Raw genomic sequence first — 19,547 nt, 5'->3', positions numbered from 1 at the left:
AGTCTGGGCAAAAGTGGGCATAGCTAGTAACCCTGTGCCAGCCTTTCCAGGTGTGTGTGTGTGTGTGTGTGTGTGTGTGTGTGTGTGTGTGTGTGTGTGTGTTTGTATATCAAATCAAATCTCAAAGTGTGTATGTGTCAGCTACTTAGTGTGGGACACGAAGCACTGGTTGGGCAGAGAGGGTGCTGGAGGTCTTAGCTTGGCCTCTCGGCTGAAATCCCAACCCTATAGCTGTGCCACTGGGGAGTCTTATTGGAGATCTGGAGAGATAGGGAGAAACTATCCCCAGACTGACTGTGATCTATGTGTGGTTTAAGGGAAATTGCACTTTACTGTGTGTGTACTTGTCATCCTCCCAATGTGTACACCCCCTAGCTGTTGCCAGTGGCGAGGACTTACATTCCCTGATTACTGGGCCAGTGCACGGGCATCACACACAGAACCATCACTAACCTCCAAACCTCTTAATATTAACTCCAGCTCCTTCTTCTTTCAGCCTGTTCCCACAGCTAGCATTAAGAAACTACTGAAAAAAACTCAAACCCTCTTCAATAGCAACTGAAAAGTTAATACCCAAATATTTAAAACTAGCAGCTGAAGCCATATCTTATCACGTATCAATCCTTACTAACAAGTCTATAGCACAGCAACATGTCCCAGCAATATGGAAAATTGCACTCATTATCCCTTTACACAAAGGCGAAAATTCCACAGAGCTGACCTACTACAGACTGATCACCATTCTCTCTCCATTATCTAAACTCCTCAAAAGATGCATCCACTCCCAAATGATTCATTATCTTACATTCAGCAACATGCTAGCAACATGTCAACATGGTTTTAGGCCCCATCATAGTACCACACCTGCACTCCTCAGTTTCACCAATACCATCATCCAACTCAGAAACAATGATAAAATAGTCTCTGCAGTCTTTCTAGACATGTCCAAGGCCTTCAAAATGGCCTCCAACCCCAAACTAGTAAATACACTCTCCAAACTGAACCTCAGCTCCTCTGCAAATCAATGGTTCTGAAGCTATCTACAGGACCACCAACAATCTGTAAAATAGCTTAATGTCCTATCCCCCTTCCTCCCGTCACACTAGGACTACCTCAAGGCTCAAATCTTGGGCCGTTACTCTTCACAATTTTTACAAACAACCTTCATAATGCTACCCCACTGGCCTCAACTATTCAATATACAGATGACACAACACTTATATGTGCCACTAATAACCTGCAACACCTCCATGACATAACCCAAAAATCATTCTCAGATACCGAGCTATGGCTCTCTAATCATCAGCTCATACTCAACCCCAATAAAACAAAACTCATGATCTTCCAACCCCCAAGATCGTCTGCCCCCCCCAAGCACCTTCTACTTCACAGCTAGGAATAATACTAAAATTAATGCTGATTCACAAACAAAGCTAATAGGAGTAATAATAAATAACAGCCTATGATATGACCTACATATAACACAAACAATTAAGAAAGTTCACAAAAAATGGGTACTCTTTACAGAAATAAAAAGTATCTAACTAGCACCTCTAGGGTTGCCATTGCTAGAACCCATTTTCTATCAACACTTCTGTATGCTTCCCCAATTCTCACCAACGTTAAAAAGACAGATTTAGTTAAACTTTAAACATGCTACAATAAAACAGCTAAATTTGCAACTCACTGCCCACATCATACCCACCACTCTCACTCTTTAAAAAAACTCTCCTGGTTAGAACTTAACAACTACTATTCTGTAACCAATTAACCTTACAACACAAACTAGTATATCAATCTGAAAAAAACCCGCCCTTTTAAATATTTTACAGCCCCATACCACAAATCGAAGTCTTCGGTCAACAAATAAATCTCTACTACACATGTCCAAATCCTCTAATATGGCAGAGGACTCCCTGTTTTCTCATCATGTAGCAACAAGGTAGAATTCACTACCTTACAGCATCAGAACCAACAAAAATACCAACCAATTCAAAAGGATTCTTAAAAATTTTCTTAATGACACCTGGCTTTGGTCCTGTACTACTCCAGGCTAACTAGTTTTAATAGTTTCTGGTCACAATGTTTCTTCTTCCTTGACCGTCTCATAATCTATGCGCTCTCTCATGTCTAGATAATCTCTAACCTCATCTTTTTCTATCCAGTTTTCCCACCTACAAACCCTTCCTCAGCTTACTTTGAGAAACTAAACTTTATACACAATAAAGAATTATACCAGATGATTGTATAATACAAATGTCAGCTATAATAGCATAGAATGTAATTTCTGGTGTACTGTATGTCTTGCATATTTTTTGTATAATTTCTTGTATAAGTTTTGTAAAATTTCTTGCACAAGTTTTGTACAACCTCTATTTGTAGCTTTTCTCCCCTGGCCTTCGCTGAAAATGGGTCTTATCCCAGTTGGACTTTCCCGGTAAACAAATGTAAAATAAATAAATAAAATAAAATGTATGTACATTTGTGGGGGGGAGTGTGAGACTGGGATTGCATATACAACTAAATAAATATGTGTGGGTGAATACAAGATGTATGTGTGTGTGTATGGGTTGGTGGAGTTGGGTCTGAGCATTGGAGCCTGTAGTTATGCCTGTGTATGGAAGAAGAAACTAGGTACTTGTATATATCCCTATGAGGGCGATGAGACTGAAACCTTGCATGCCTAAGTTTGTGAGTGTATGTGTGTGTGCCTCTGCATGTGGATGGTCCTCTGTATTTACGTGTGTGTGTGTGTGTGTGTGTGTGTGTGTGTGTGTGTGTGTGTGTGTGTGTGTGTGTGTGTGTGTGTGTGTGTGTTGTGTATGTCTGAGGTGGAGAGTCGTAAAGACCTAGTGTAGCAGTTAAGGAATGTGGGGATGGTTTGTGAATGATAGTAAACACTCCGCTGGCCAAGAAGTGGAACAGCCTGCAATCCAACACTCACCAACTGGCACTCTCCTGCACTGATACTACTACAGGTGCTTCAGCTGTGACAACTTCTGGTACACTGAATGCAACTGCTGAGTTTATGTTAGTTCACTGCCTATTCAATCTCATAGACTCCCTGCACAGAGCTTAGCCCATGCCTATACCACATGGTCGCACAGATTGGCAGGATGCCCACATACACACAGCTATATTAACTGTCTGGAAAGGTGATTCTTAGATACGTGAATTACATTTTAATGAAATCCAGCACCATGCAGAGTATACACAACTCTGATCTGCATCACTGCTAAGCACTGCATCTCAGCATACTGGATCTGCATAACCTGTGCCACTGACAACGATTCTATGTATACTTCCTGTGCAGGACTAGCTGGTAAGGGGCACTTCCACACAGAAATCTGCGTAGCCTCAATACGAGTAATGCCACAGCAAATGAGAAGTCAGACTTAAATAAGGTACTGATTCTCTCCCTACATGCAACAAAGACTTTTATCCTTAGTGTCTGCCATGAATTTAATACAAACAATTCAAAACTATGGGCATATCTTTCATAATCTATACAGATCTGATGAAGAGATCTTTAAGGGCAAACATGCTCATTTATTTCTTTTTCAATAAATAAGTTTTGATTTCTAAACAATTTATAATTTCTTGATTAATCTGAAATCTCAATTGAGCTTGGTCTACACTGCATGGGTCTTTTTTCCTGATTTTGTTGGACCGTCAGCCAGCAGCTTTGTGGCGCAGAAGTACCAGCTTCCCCTGTGGTCTCTATATATGTATGTGTGTTTATCTGTCTGTGTATTTGTTGTCACTTTAATTGTTAAAATACACATTTTTGGGTTGTGGTATCCCACAATCCCATTGTAAGTGGGAGGACTTATGGCATTACATACGCAAATTTTATATAAAGTGGCTGTCCAGATTTTCTGCTAGATGTATCTACTTTTTATGAGCCTTTGTCCATATTTTGATGCCTGTAGGTGGAGATGTATGGTTCAGAGGAATACCACCAGAAAGGTATGTAGAACAGACTGGAAATGACATGACTAAATACTAGACATATCATTAAACTACACCAAAATCACTGGTAAACAACAAATGATTAAGCCGCATTTAAATGAATCAACTGAAGCAGTTTTCCTAGAATTACCAAAAAGTAATACACTGGGCTGGTACAGGTGCAAAAAAGGGTATATTCTCTGATAGATTAAAAGTACCTTTGAAGAATTTCAGGAGGCCACAGATCAGACACAGGTGACTGTGCAGTCAACAGTTCTGGAAAAGATTCACATATATGTATAGAGACACACACACACACACACACACACACACACACACACACACACACACACACACAGACACACACAGATATAAATATAATCGTGTGTGTGTGTGTGTGTGTGTGTGTGAATGTATGTGTGAGACAGAAATTCGAGTAGATGGTGTAGAATGAAGACCTAAAAATGATGGAAAATATCAGTTTTTGTAAAGTTATTAATGTCTGCATCTACTAGTGATCATGAATACTTCTTCTCTCACACTGCTTGTTTAGAAGGTTCCTGTGTGGTGTCAGTAAATGGTGACTCAATCAAATCAATAAGGACCTGGTTCAAGACACAACAATGAAATAAAATCTGTACAAACATCCTAAGACAAATGAACACATAAATTATTTGGAACAGTAATGAGTTAGCAGCTAAACAGACCTACCTGTTGCACTCGTACAGATGGCTTTTCTGCAACAATGTACTTCCATGTTCCCCCTGGACCTCTCCACTTGCGAATGTTTGGTAGTGTTGGATTATTAAGCTCTGTACAAAACTGGAAGGGCAAAACAAGGTAAATTAGTGAACTTGCCCTTTTATGTTTCTTACAACAATGATCAAAGCAGCAGAGATAAGCTTCTGGAATAACATTCTGTTCCTTGACTGCTTTCCATAAATAAGCCAAATACTTCAATTCTTACAAATGTGTTGTAGATTTGAAAAGAGATTTTTTTTTTATAATATGAAATACTTAAGGAATAAAAAACAAAAAAAAACTGTTAGCCTGGAATTTAATTGTAGGATGGTGTTCATAAAGATGTCTTTATACTATAGCCAGCGGTAAACAACTGCAATGAACTGTGGACCTCAGCACATGACACTGGCTGCCCAATGAGATAGAAGTAGCTCCTGGTATGCAGTGAGGCTGTAGTACAGTAGTGTCACACAAGAAATACTTCCCTCCCACTGCAAAATACAGTAACACTCATGTATAGGATTCCCTATTACTGTCCTTGCTAACATAGCACAATGTACAGCTCATTGAGTAGGGCAGTCCTGTCATACCACCTGACACACACTCACTGACTAGGGTTTTCCCTTCTCTCATAAAGCACACCCCGTAATATTTGTCTCTAGGGTCCCCAGTCCTTCCCCTTCCATCACATATAGTGTTGGGCTCTGTTCCCTTATGTTAACATTATACTACTAATCATCGTACCTCCATCCCACCTCCTCACTTCTGTCAGCGCTAATGGTGCTGAGCTGAATCCCCCTGTTGCGTAACACATAGAAGTGGCACATGACAGCTATTGACAGACAAGCAGCGTATACAGCTACTTAACATAAAACCTGCATACCCCTTGGCTGCTACAGCACTGTATGCTTGGTATTACTAAAAGGTATTCAAAACATGCTGCCATACCTTGCAGCAGGAGCAGGAGGAATGCACCGATGATGTGTTTAGAGATGCTGTAAACCCCACCCCCTACAGTACAGTATGACACCTGAAGGTTTTCCTGTATTGTGTACCAGAGTGTGGTTACTTTCCTGCCGAGGACAGATTACCCCATTATACATCAGTCACTATGCTGTAGAGCTAACTCTAGAACCATGCGACTCTACTTAACAGTCAGGAGCAGGAAAGGCTAGATATAGTAAAGCAGAAGGCATATTAAAATTGTATTACTCCACACCATTCTTGCACAACACAAACCACTGGAACTGTGACGTGCTAATCTGTTCTATGCAATACTGCTGGTGCAGTGACAGATATGAACTCCCTGTCATACTGCAGAGTATCATATTGGTAAAATAAGCATAAGGGAGTTACAACAACCTGCACCTTGCCAGACAGATTCACCAATCCCACCAGCAGTATTTGGTGTCAAGAACATAAGAAATATACCACACAGTTTTACTGCAAAATACCATAAATCTGGTGCTTGTGAAGTACAGTATAAACTTGATAAAAACTCCAAATCATGCTTTGAAATCTGGCCAACAACTGAAGTGCAGCGTGAGTTTGTTTCAGGTGCATTGCAGTACAAGTTTGTGTCTTTCGGCTTTTCCCGGTTAGGGGTTGCCACAGCGGAACTCTGGTCCACTAATGATTGGCAGTTGATTTTTATGTACCGGCTTGCCAGGCCTGATGCACAACCTTCAACGAAGGTACGCCCATTCACGCATGTCTGCACGCAGAAGACGCTCTAGCTGAGAATCGTACCGGACAGCGTCTTACTGTGAGGCACCAACGCTACCGCAGCACCACCACCGCGGGTTGCATTGCAGTACAATACTTTCTGCTAATAACACACCCAGTAAATAGCACTACTCAAATATACATTTTCAGAGGAGCATAAGACAAAACACAGAGATGCTTGTTTTGTACATTTGTTAAGTTAGTGGACTAGTTCAAAGACCCTTTTAATCAAGGCCACAGACAGGTTATGGAAAATCCACCAAACTATTTTTACAATTTACAGTTTACATTTATATAAGCAATACTAAAAAATATTTTAATACAGACAATGATAAACACAATTCACCCATAGCTAAACCTGTTACATTTCTCAGGTACAGTACCTTTGAAGAAAATGCCAAGCAGTTGGAATAACACAGAAGTAAATTACATGAAGGGATATCTGTATACATTCAGAAATAGTCCAGAGACAGCATAGCTCTGGTACAGTGTTTTACTAATGGGGAAGCAGGTAATGATGGAATGTAGAAAAAAGCAGGATATCCTTATAAGCGAAGGTCGACACGGAATATCAAACCATGAACTAAACCAAAAAAATCCTAGTCGACCACCATGGCTGTAAAGACATAAAACTTTAACAAAACTATGACGAAATAAAATAAAGGTAAGTGCTTTCTTGGGTCAGAAACAATGCCCCATTCTATATACCTAAAACATAGAAGAAAATATTTCCAATATAAAACAATGAGACCTCCCCCACTGAATCTGATTGGTTCTTGTTGTGGGTCATAGTTTTATTAAAGTTTTTATGTCTTTACAGCCGTGGTGGTCAATGAGGATTTTTTGTATTTAATAACAGAATGTAGACAGAGCACTGTATAAGCTTTTAGATAAAGCATTTACTCTGATGACCTATCGGATGCAGGAATTCTTTTGGAGGACTGGGGGAAGCACCTTTCAAAATACTTCTTGGTGAGGTATTATGTAGTTTGTTTATAAAAGGAGCATGAGTGAGGTATTTTTAAGTAAATGGGATGTTTCACTGACAGAGTTAAGTTGTTAATGAGTTTCATCCTGTAGTGCTGGGTTTGATTCCTTCAGTTTCCACTTGCAAATTGTGCGACTCTGAGCAAGTCACTTATCAAGATAGCCCTCCTGTGTCCCCCTCAAAAGGTACACTTGTGTCTAATGGCCTTAGCTGGTTAACAAATAAATAAAATGTTGCTTGTAGACAGTTATTTGAGGTCTATAAATATTTGCTGGGGTCAAAAGAGATGAGGAATTGGTGTACATGAGAATGCGACATTGCTCTCCAGAGATCTGCGGGAATACTTTGTGATAATAAGGGAGAATTTTCAGGCTACAAGTTAGTCCAAATTACTTAAATACAAGAGTACAGTGAAGATGGCTTTTGCAGTAAACTACTACCTGAAACCCAGGACTTTTTCTAATCTCATCAGCCTAACCATTTCCTCTGTTCATCTAAATGCCCTTTCTTACCTGGCTGTTCCAGGTAACTGGAGCAGAGTTATCAGTAAACTACTACCTGAAACCCAGGACTTTTTCTAATCTCATCAGCCTAACCATTTCCTCTGTTCATCTAAATGCCCTTTCTTACCTGGCTGTTCCAGGTAACTGGAGCAGAGTTATCAGTAAACTACTACCTGAAACCCAGGACTTTTCTAATCTCATCAGCCTAACCATTTCCTCTGTTCATCTAAATGCCCTTTCTTACCTGGCTGTTCCAGGTAACTGGAGCAGAGTTATCAGTAAACTACTACCTGAAACCAAGGACTTTTTCTAATCTCATCAGCCTAACCATTTCCTCTGTTCATCTAAATGCCCTTTCTTACCTGGCTGTTCCAGGTAACTGGAGCAGAGTTATTTGCCTACCAGTCATTGTAGAGAGAGATGAAAGTTATTCTTTATATGCTTAATACAATGCTAGTCCTCCGACAATACCTGTATGCTGCCTGCTTTCTGCTGTGCATGCCCAGTGCACTTTGCTACTTTTGGGGCCTCACCAGTTGGCATCTATTAGGTGGTGCTCCTTTATCAGACTTCCTGCTCCCTTCCCCAAACATTGGCAAATTGCCATTAAACACTCCCCCCCCCCCCAAGGCAGTTCCTCCATGACCTAGAGGCTCCACTCTAATGTACGCTGGTAACAGTGGTATCCTCTTCTTTCAGTTGCTCTCATTAGGGGTTGTCACAGCTGATCACCGTTGTTCGCATAGTGAGTAGCAGTAGGGAGTTTTACAGTGTCGTGTAGTAAAGTTTTATGCCACTGTACCATGGAGCTGTAAGTATGCAGAACTTAACTTGCTTCCAGTGACATTATTTATAATGGCCAAATCAGGAGAAATTTCTAATCAGGAACATGAGGCTGATAAGGGCATACTATGTCAAAAGTTAATGAGTTGTTTATCTGACTGCATCAAATACGTTTGGAAACTCTTCTGCTGTGCATTTGTACTATGTGAACACTTTTGTTATTCTATCATTATACTGAACCTATTAATAATATTATTTTTAAGAATGTTCACTTTTTTCAACAACTGTCTAGCAGTTAGTGTATCAATGAGCTGTTTCCCGTAGCTAAGGATATAGGGTTTGCGTCCTCCCACTTCCATTTGCCTACTGTGTGATTCTGACAAAGTCACTGTATCAGACAGTAATCTCGGGTCTCCCCTGAAAAGGATCACCTGTGTTTAGTGGGCTAATCTGGTAAATAAATGTATTAAAAAGAAAGAACAGTAAATACGTGTAGTACGTACAAACCTGCAGAGGGGTAGAGTTCTGATGGTTTTATGCCTCACTTATATTACCTTGTCATGCAGTGCTTTCCCAATGATCCTACCCATTTACACTAATCCTGCTTCCAGAGTTTCCCAATTTCAGCATCAAAGAAAAAGTCAGAGAAAGTATATTAAGTGGAATTTACAGGTTTGTTATTTTGCATATTTTTTTTTCTTTCAGGGTTTACTTCACTGACTTTATGTAAGCAATGCAGAAGCCATACCGAAGCTGGATAGCGCAGTGTATAATTTAGCATGTACAGAGTACCTGAAATGGCTACCCTGGATGCAATGTACTTAGTATAATACTGTTAGAATATAGTCTGTGCAACTTACTGAAAGCAAGGAAAAAAAAATCCGCTGGACACGGGATAAAGCAGTTATACCAAAGAAGAAGCACCATCACAGGCATTAAAGGAGTACTGCTTACCTTCAGAACTTTAAAATATTCAAGTACTCAGTTAGCTCTAACTGCAACCCAGCAGCATGTCCACACTCACTAGATGCACAAAACCTCATAAAAATGAAAGTGCATTATTCAACGGTACCAGCAACTGAAACAAATGGGTCTATATTACAACATCGAACTCACGTTCAAAACCCAGTAATTACAAAAACACAGAACAGCGATTTTTTCCCAGGGAAAAAAATCTCTGTTCCGTTACAAAAAAAAAAAAAACTTACACTTTAAACTTAAAGTGGGGGGCTTCGCCCTCCACCCCCCTACTTAAATATACCAACTCTGAGATTGGACCACAGTGGAGGAAATATCAAAGCCCTGAAAATGGCCCACCAATTTTTTTCCCCTGGGGAAAAAAATCGGTTTGCCGTGGCTTTGCTATTTTCGGATTTCGGACTGTTGGGTTCGATATTATAACGTTCGAACTTCTACAAGTACGACGTTGTAATATAGACCCAAAAAAATTACAAGACCAGGAATTCATTCATCTGCTCTCAGTACTGGACTGAACAATGAAATCATGGCAACTGTAACAGTTCTGATTTTAGTTGCTTTTTTGCTTTTGGTTTACCATCCCTCATCTCTAACTTGTGCCAACATATGCTGAGGAGAAATCTATTTAATTATTGGTATATCTATGCCATTTGTTATACTAAGCTGTGTAATACATCTTTTTTTTCATTGTAAAACCTGAAAGAGTCGGATCCCTACTGTAATTCCAAAACCCATAAGTACAATTCCCAGAACTATGAAAACAGAAGAGAAGCGTAAATGTTGAACTTTGCTGTTCTTCATTAATTTTTTTAATATATATCTACGGGGGAAGCCTCCTGCACCACAGCCTGTACTGTTAAATGTGGGCCTAGGCAGGGTAATACGACCATGGCATACCTAACATCATCTCAGCTCTCAAGAATTCTGGACAAAGCCCAAAATAATGGTGGGGCAAAAGCCCAAAATCAGTGACAGGTTTTAAATACTTGTCTGACAAACCTGGAAAGTTGCTAGAATAACAGGATTTACATTAGCATGCATTTTCTGAAGGATATGATGTCAGAAACTCCAACCACAAATTTTATGATGAACAGACCTAAAATATGAAACAAAAGCATGGACATTTTGTGAAATTCTGAACATTTGCGGGATACAGACAGAGACCCCAACCATAAAAGCATGCTTTTACTTAACAGTTTCTCCTGAATTACCATAAAACACTGTTGAAGTGAATGAAGACAAATGATATCCCTACAAATGGACAAACTGATGTCCTGCAATGTACTGCTGTGACTTGTTTCCTAAACCAAAACAAAAAGGGGGCCCATGCCCCCCACCAAAACTATGAGGTAATGTGATTTTTCTGCTGGACTTCTCCAGAACCACTCCATAACAGCATGGATATACTTGCTTACAGAGAATATACAACATGTTGATACAACCTGAAATATTTAGGAGAATGAAAGGTGTAAATATATACACCCAGAGTATTGAGGTAAAACTGTCAAAATAAGCTACACCCTGTGAGCATACATGTACACTAACCACTACATGTGCAGAGGTTCTGAAGACTGCTCCCACAAAACCTACCGCTGAAAGCCACAAATTCACTCCAAGCAGAACCTCAGTTCATACATGTAGCATATTATACAGGCCACTGAATGACTACATTAAAGCAAGAAGAATCTCAAAGTCTCTGAAATGAAAGCACTAAATATATAAGGTATTTTGCATTTCTAATTTTTCGCAGTATGTTCAGTGGAAAACATACATTATCATATCATGGCCATGGGGAGAATAAGAAAATATCTAGGGTTACACTGAACCAGAACAGACTGAAAAGCCCAAAGACAGATGCTGTAACTGTGCAACCACAAAATTGTCTCAATGTACTGTGACTCCACTGTTAGAAAAATAGACATGTATGTCTCTGAACTTTACAAGTAGCTTGTGACAGTGTCCTGTATGCTTGATGTCAAAATTAGGGACACCTCAACTAGGTTACAAAGGATTAAGGATGACAATTTCATGGCTGTTCACACTCTACAAAAGTCCTCTCACTTAGAAACGCAACCAGACATTGCAGGATAATTACACGTCCTAGTATGGGAAAACGCATCTGCTTAGTGAACCTCTTCCATAACCTCACATAGCAACCAGTATAGTGACCAGATAAGGACACAGTGTTTTAAACTGGATTCAGTGAACTTGTCGCCGCTCAGACAGATGGAGGACAAGAAAGAGTGCTTTGCCTCGTATTGACTTCACCTCTTTCTAAAAGAGAACAAGTAACAAAAAGGAAATTTTCCATCCTCACATTGTCTTTAGGTTCTTCAAAATGCAAGGCAATAAGAAATGAAACATACACAAGATAAAAAGAAATAAAAGGTGAATGTAGATTTATTAAGTGCCAGAAGTGCCAACAATAAAATGGGGGACTTGGAAACTTTCCCCTGCTTAGAGGACGTTAATACCTGTGTTGCCCCTGAAACTCAGTTTAACGATCCCAGTGCATATCACACATTCTATGGTATACTTCCTTTCATTGCAGATCTCACATAGTAAGTGGCAGTGTCTCAGTATTTACAAAATAAACCTTAAAGCCAGAAGCCAAGAAAAGATCTCAGGACTAGAAATTACTTTAGAATAATTGACGTCAGTAGAATTACAGGATACTTCAATAATAGTCTATGCCCTCTGCAGAGCAGGAGGATTTCCAAACTAAATTCCAAGATGTACGAATCAATGAAAATGTATTCCTTATGAGGAATTTTAAATACAAAAACAACCCAAAAAACTAGTATGTTTGGCTAAACTACTCAACATTAATTAACTATACCCAGTTATAAATGTGATCAATGTGGGTCAAAGCAATGTGGAACAAACAGTGTGAAATACAGTGGTGGATGGTAATATCTGAGATAATGTACTGCAAACGTATGGTCATTCTGCGCCCCACCCATGGCTGCATTCAAGAAAGAACTGGTATATCTATATCTATATCTATGTCTATGTCTATATCTATGTCTATATCTACATATATATATATATATATATATATAGGGGAACTGAATTAAGTCGAATCAATGTATGGTTGACATCTGTATTGTCAACAAAATTTGGTCGACTACACATATGGTCAGCAGGCGAACAAGATTACAATATTCTCCGATTTGGGAAAAATGTCCTTTGCTTCAACATTGCACAATCTCACAGTTTAATATATATAATCAGTAGCAATGTTTTTCTGTTTTATTTTACTTTTAGCTTTTGGATGCACTGAGATTATTACTCAAGACATGCACAGTAGCATGTCGATGTTCAAATGTTCAACATTTTCTGGTTGACATTATTGAATGTTAACATTTGGGATGAAATTAGGTAAACACACATACATATATACACATATATTAGTTTATAATGATTTACCTAAGACACTTTTCATCTATTCAGAAATCATCTAAAAAATTCATCTGATACACATTTAATCTAAAACACAACTGTCGAGTTACATTATATCTAAAACTTCATATAAAGCAAATGCTTCTCCAAAACTTCTCCCCTCATACCCCTTTCATTAAATATTCAAACTCTATATTCACACAACCACGGAGAAAACAGAGAACTTCTCAGAAAGTGAATCACTGCAGATGCACAAACACAAACGTCTACAGATAATGATACAACGTAACAGCAGGCATCAGCAAAGCAAAAATACGGATCAACACTAATTTGCATTGTCACTTCTATGACCAAAAAACACACCAGCAGTCACTTCCTGTAGCCTTGTACACTTTTCTATCAAATGTCATTCATTCATTTTGTTTTAGAAATGTGTTTTAGATTAATTGTGACACCTTTTGTACATAAAATGTGTCGATGTGTTGTAGTATACACACACACACACATATATATATATATATATATATATATATATATATATATATACATATTATATACATTTATATGAATCTACTTAAATTGACTGAATACCATTTATGCCGATGTGCATAATGTTGAAATAAATTGATCAACATTATGCAAGTCATGCAAGTCAACATGCTATTATACATGCACTGAGAATTAATCTCAGAGCATGCAAAACTTAAAAAACTCCCACACATAATGCATTGTTTTTTGCAGTGCACCCCCACCCCTTCTAATTACATATTCTAACTATGAGATCACACATTCCCCTGGGGACAGGGTACATTCCCTACTGTAAATCTTGTATGCCTGTCAACCATCTGTTTTCTTGACCAGATTGTCTGAAATAAACAGATGCCAACCAAAGCACCAGTCGACAATGTTACCAGGAGCCATATATATATATATATATATATATATATATATATATAGACACACACACACACACACACATATATATATATATATATATATATATATATACACACACACACATATATATATATATATATATAAAATATAATATATATATATATATATATATATATATATATATATATATATATATATATCGATCCCCTACACTACACCAGCACACCACAAACCCGACAGCCAAAATGCCAACACCAAAACACCGAAACCACACAATACCGACAGTCCACATTATAGAACACCATAACACCGACTCACAAAACACAAACAGAAACATCAATGTAAACCACACCAAGCATTCTTACACACTACTACACAAAATTACACACATAAACTAAACTATCACAACTACAACATAAACAAGAATGTACCAGCAAATCACACACATCCCACTACATCGCAACATCCCATAACACCATTACCCACGTAATTCACACATCCCATTAACCTACCCAATACCTACATAAAAAAACACACACACAACACAAGCACACCAAAAACCTTACAAACCTACACTAAACCTTACATACACAACTATCTGTGCACTAACCTTAACCCAAACCTTAACCCTAAGGTCCGTCACTGTCGCACACTTACCTTACCTGCACCTTAACCATAAAGTCCGTCACTATCGCACACTTAACTTACCTGCACCCTAACCCTAAAGTCTGTCACTATCGCACACTTACCTTACCTGCACCCTAACCCTAAAGTCTGTGACTATCGCACACTTATCTTACCCGCACCCTAACCCTAAAGTCCATCACTATTGCATACTTACACAGTCGCACTCATTTCGCATGTCGGTGTTTTCAGCGCTGGGATTTCGAACTGTTGATTATTTCCGTTGTCGGTCTTCCGGTGTTGGTGTTCTCGTCGTCGGAGTTTAGATCTTTCGGTGTCCTCAGGTAGACATATATATATACACATATAAATTAAGACTTCTGTATGTATACTGATGTTACAGGCACAGTAAATCTTTGCTCACTAGTTTTTATATGCAATGAAAAGCATCAAGTTTACCCAATCCAGCCCCCTGGATGGTCTGCTGGTTCCAGCATGCTGTCCTTTTCCCAAGGTCATGCTTTTTTTCGTAGAGGCACTTTCAGGCAGAAGACTGGTAGTTAGTGCAGAGGAGAGGCTATAAACTGATAATGGCTTGCTTCTTGTAGTCCAAGGTTTGAGTCTCTCGGCTTCTATTTGCCAACCATGTTTCTCTAAACAAGTCACCTAATCAGACTTTGCTTTGTGGCAATTGGGAAAATGGGCTAATCTTCCAATAGTTGCCTTGACTGTGTGCCTGGTAACTACCTATGACACTGTCATCTATGGCGCTGTACTAGTGACATCTGACTACCTCTCAGTCACTCTGCCTAGAGTCCCATTCAGCATGCTCACAGTGGTTCAGCAAGACAGCAGCAGTCAGCTTCAGCCATACTATACAACCACGTATTGCCATATCACTGATACAAGGCTAGCATATTCCTGCCGAATGACCCTACAAAAAGGGACCTGCTGTTTTAAAACTGAGAATAGCCTTTCTTTAGTTTTATTTTCTTTATAAAGTTTTAACAACTTAAAGCCTCCTGCTGCCTTCTGCTCAGAATGAGGTTATTGCATTGCCAGGGAAAGTACCCTTAAGTAATGCATGCTTTGAAGAATATGAATGTCATCTATAATGCTGCAGTCTTTTAAAAGATATGTTTTTTGATTAATTTTTTATATATCAAAAATAACACTACTGCAACTTATAGGAGCCACTGAAGTATTCAGAAAGGTAGTAACAGAATGGGGTTGGGGTGCCACTTCAACAGTGACAATCATCTTGAGTCAAGGTTTACACCGCCGGGTGACTAGCTCTGCCATGAAGTAATAGAATGCAGGTATTTTTTTTTCAATTTCATTCCTTTGCACAACAGCATGTCACCTGGATACAAAAAATAAAGTTTAATTCTGATGCCAATGGAGTGGTAATGTTTAAGTTATTTTTAAGCATTCTGTAGGAATAGAAGTCGTACTTTTTATCACTATATAATCATTGAAGTTAGTGACCATGTACATCACTAACTCATATAGCCACATAAAAATTTGTATTACTGGCATGAACATGTGATACTGACCAATAGCTGAGGGATACAGGAGGTCTTAGTCATGTCACTAGGGAGCCTTGTGCTACAACTGCTTCTGTCCTGTACTTCCAATGTGGAGGCCAAGCCCCCCCACACCTCCAAACATATACATGCCAACTCTGAGATCACTATACCATAGAGAAACTTAAAACTATGAAAAAGTGCAGTCCTGGGCTTGGTACACATAAGTCTACATTTTCACTCATTTGAGACTCACAGTATCAAATAGGTACCAAATGTGTGAGAGGCCTGTAGTGTTCCAGGATGCTGACTTCATGTACATCCTAATTAATTTTAATTTTTGAAGTAATTATTATTTTAGTGATACATCTTATAAGAATCTATTTTAGCAGCACTCCTGAATTCAACTGCATGATTGGCTATTGCCAAAATTCTTATTTATATATATATATATATATATATATATATATATATATATATATATATATATATATATATATATATATATATATATATATATATATATATATATATATATATATGCAACTCATTTCATTAATATTTTTCTGTCACATCATTAACATCTGACTGAAAATTAATTCTGACTCCTGAAATCACTACACTGTTAATCCTATCCTTAAAGCCGCACTTAAAAAAAAAAAGTGACACCTTTACTCCAATTTTTCTTTTGTTTCAACTTTGAAGGCTGTTTCCCACCAAATCAGACATGATGTGGAAGACCTTGTTCTTCTGACTGAAAAACATTGGGGCTTCAGGAAGGGGCGGAGCACCTCTACTGCTTTAATTACTTTGACTGACAATATTTACATAAGTGAAGGAAGATAGGCCTTGATCTTGCAAGAGGAATATTTTGACTTTTTGTGTTTAACCTGAATACGTCATTCTACATTTTGAATTTTGTATTCTTACACCTAAGCGTGGAATTATTTCTTTGTTTTTATCATGACTGTGTTTCCTCCCACATCCCAAAGACATGCTGTAGGTGGGTTGGACACTCTAAATTGGCCCTAGGCATGAGTGCGTGGGTGTGTGCCATCTGTGGAAGGCTGGGCACTGGGCTGCAACTCGACACCGTAAAAACTCCACTGCCAATCATGAGCGGACAGGTGATCCACTGTGGCGACTCCTAACTGGGAAAAGCCGAAAGAAGAAGATTTATCATGATTGTAACTAAGGAAAAGGAACCTGTCTTTTCCATTCATTACCCACAAAACACAAATAAACAATAAAAAAAGGACAAAGTTCAGGTAATTTCTTTCTGTACTACCTTTTGTTTTCTTCATTGTTAAACCATAAGTTTTACAAATCAGGTTTTTTTTGGCTCATCAGAATTGTGGGATAACAACTCACTTCATCAGGTGTACATTAGACAAAAAAAAAAAATACTACACTTTTTTCTTTTTTTTTTTTTTTATTTCCAAAATTACACAGAAGCTCTGCGGATGCTGCACTATCCATCCAGCCACATCCATCCACAAACTCTTTTTCCCATTTTTTGCACACGGCGTCGGGGTGTCACTTCAATAGTGACAATCAGCTAGATTCAAGGTTTACACTGCCGGGTGGCTATCCCTGCTGCGGTAGTTCATCCACACCACACACTCATATGCACACACGCCTATGGCCAATTTAGATTGTCCATTCCACCTATTACAAGTCTTTGGAACAGGGGAGGAAACCTGAGCACTGAGAGGAAACCCACGTGAACAGAGGAAGGACATGCAGACTCTGCACAGAAGGCACCCCAGCCAAGAACTGAACTAGGGGAATGTCTTGCTGTGCACCATAGGTAAGCATAAAGTGCAATTACCCTTTGTAATAATTCCCTTTCAGTTGTGCAGATTTCATAAAAGTGGTTGAAAACAAAATTTTAGTTATGTGTCCATCAGGCATTCATCTAATTCCCAGATTTCACATTTCTTTACTGGCGTTTTAACAAATATCCATACTGTGTGCAAAAGAAATGTTGCCTTACTTATTCTGTGGACAATACAAGAATACTCCATGGACCACCCTTTATTTCTTAAAACCAGCTCTCGTCTTCTGTAAGTGTTCTCAGCTGGTAATTCCATTTGATATAACATCCTTCAATAATATAAGTCATGTCTCTCAAACATGTCTTATCTAATTAGCAGCAAAACGCTGCTGAAGTTAACTTGATATAGAAATTATTTTATCCCAGTATACAATTATATGGTATTCACACTGAAAAGGTACTGTAAAGACATTTAATTATTCTAAATAGCTTCTATCTTTCATGGGTGGAGCCACAAATTATTATCATGATTATATAAACAGTTTCTCAATAATAGAGAATTCTAAAATTATTTCTCATCAGGATTGTAAAGTTGTCAGAAATGCATTGCTCATGAGTAAGCATCATTTCTTCGAACACATAAATATCAATATTTTAAAATTTCCCACTTACTTCATACCTTGTTTCTGTGATTCAGGGCTAGCATGACAGATATGAAATAAAAAATGCAGACTACACATTGCAGACATTTTATTATGCAGTTTTAAACACCTTCACATATGACTGCCCAACAACATTTGCTGCCTTACAAATGACTGGTTTAAAACTTATGTCACTGTACTTTTGAACAGTTCTGTTGCAACAGTTTACTTTTTAGGGCTAATTTACATATCTCCTGTTGGCTTATAATAATAAAAAGAGTGAATGATTGTATGTGTGCTCTTACACTGATGTCGTTGGTGTAGAGAGGTCAAGAGAGGTCATGTGATCATGTACTTTACAATAAAAGGAGGAAGTGAGGGTTGTTCCCCTCTTCCATTTTTAACCAGATTGATTGCCTTCACATGTGTTTATTTTCCTCTGTAAATGTATGTTTAACCCAACTTTCTTTCCCTTAAGATGATAATGCCAACAGGTTATGGGCCCAGGAGGGAAGTAGGAAGCCGATGGCATAGACTATGTTTTGACGGAGATGAAAAGAATTACGAGTTGTGGGAGATAATGTTTTTGGGACACCTGCATTTGCTAGGGCTAAAAGATGCCATTTTATGAGATGTGCAGCAAGACGCAGAGGATAATGAAAATGAGGAGGAAGGAGACGCTGAGAAAAATGAGGAGGCCTATGCAGAACTAATACAGTTCTTAGATGACAAAAGTTTGTCCCTCGTCATGAGAGAAGCTGCAGACGATGGTAGAGAAGCACTTCAGATCCTGAGAGACCACTATGCTGGAAAAGGGAAGCCACGGGTAATTAGCCTATACACTGAATTAACAAGCCTCCAGAAGGCTGCCAGTGAAAGTGTCACAGACTATATTATTCGGGCTAAAACGGACATTACGGCACTTAGAAATGCTGGGTTGAAGCTCAGTGATGGATTAAAAATTGCAATGATTCTGAAAGGATTGCCTGAAACCTTTAAACTGTTTGCAGT

The 19,547-nt window shown here is 38.6% G+C and overlaps 1 protein-coding gene across 1 annotated transcript in view; it reads right to left on the bottom strand.

Moving 5' to 3' along the window:
• Positions 1-19,547, bottom strand: part of EEPD1 (endonuclease/exonuclease/phosphatase family domain containing 1) — an 891,467-nt gene that overhangs the window by 125,204 nt on the left and 746,716 nt on the right. The window contains exon 3 of the mRNA XM_044065031.1: positions 4,663-4,773. Coding sequence (XP_043920966.1) covers positions 4,663-4,773 — 111 coding nt within the window. The remainder of the gene's footprint in view (positions 1-4,662; positions 4,774-19,547) is intronic.

Source organism: Protopterus annectens, chromosome 3.part0 (genome assembly GCF_019279795.1).
Source record: "Protopterus annectens isolate FY-2018-M chromosome 3.part0, PAN1.0, whole genome shotgun sequence".
NCBI lineage: Eukaryota > Metazoa > Chordata > Ceratodontiformes > Protopteridae > Protopterus > Protopterus annectens.
The sequence above is the reverse complement of the archived record's forward strand: the minus strand, read 5'-3'. Positions and strand labels throughout refer to the sequence as shown.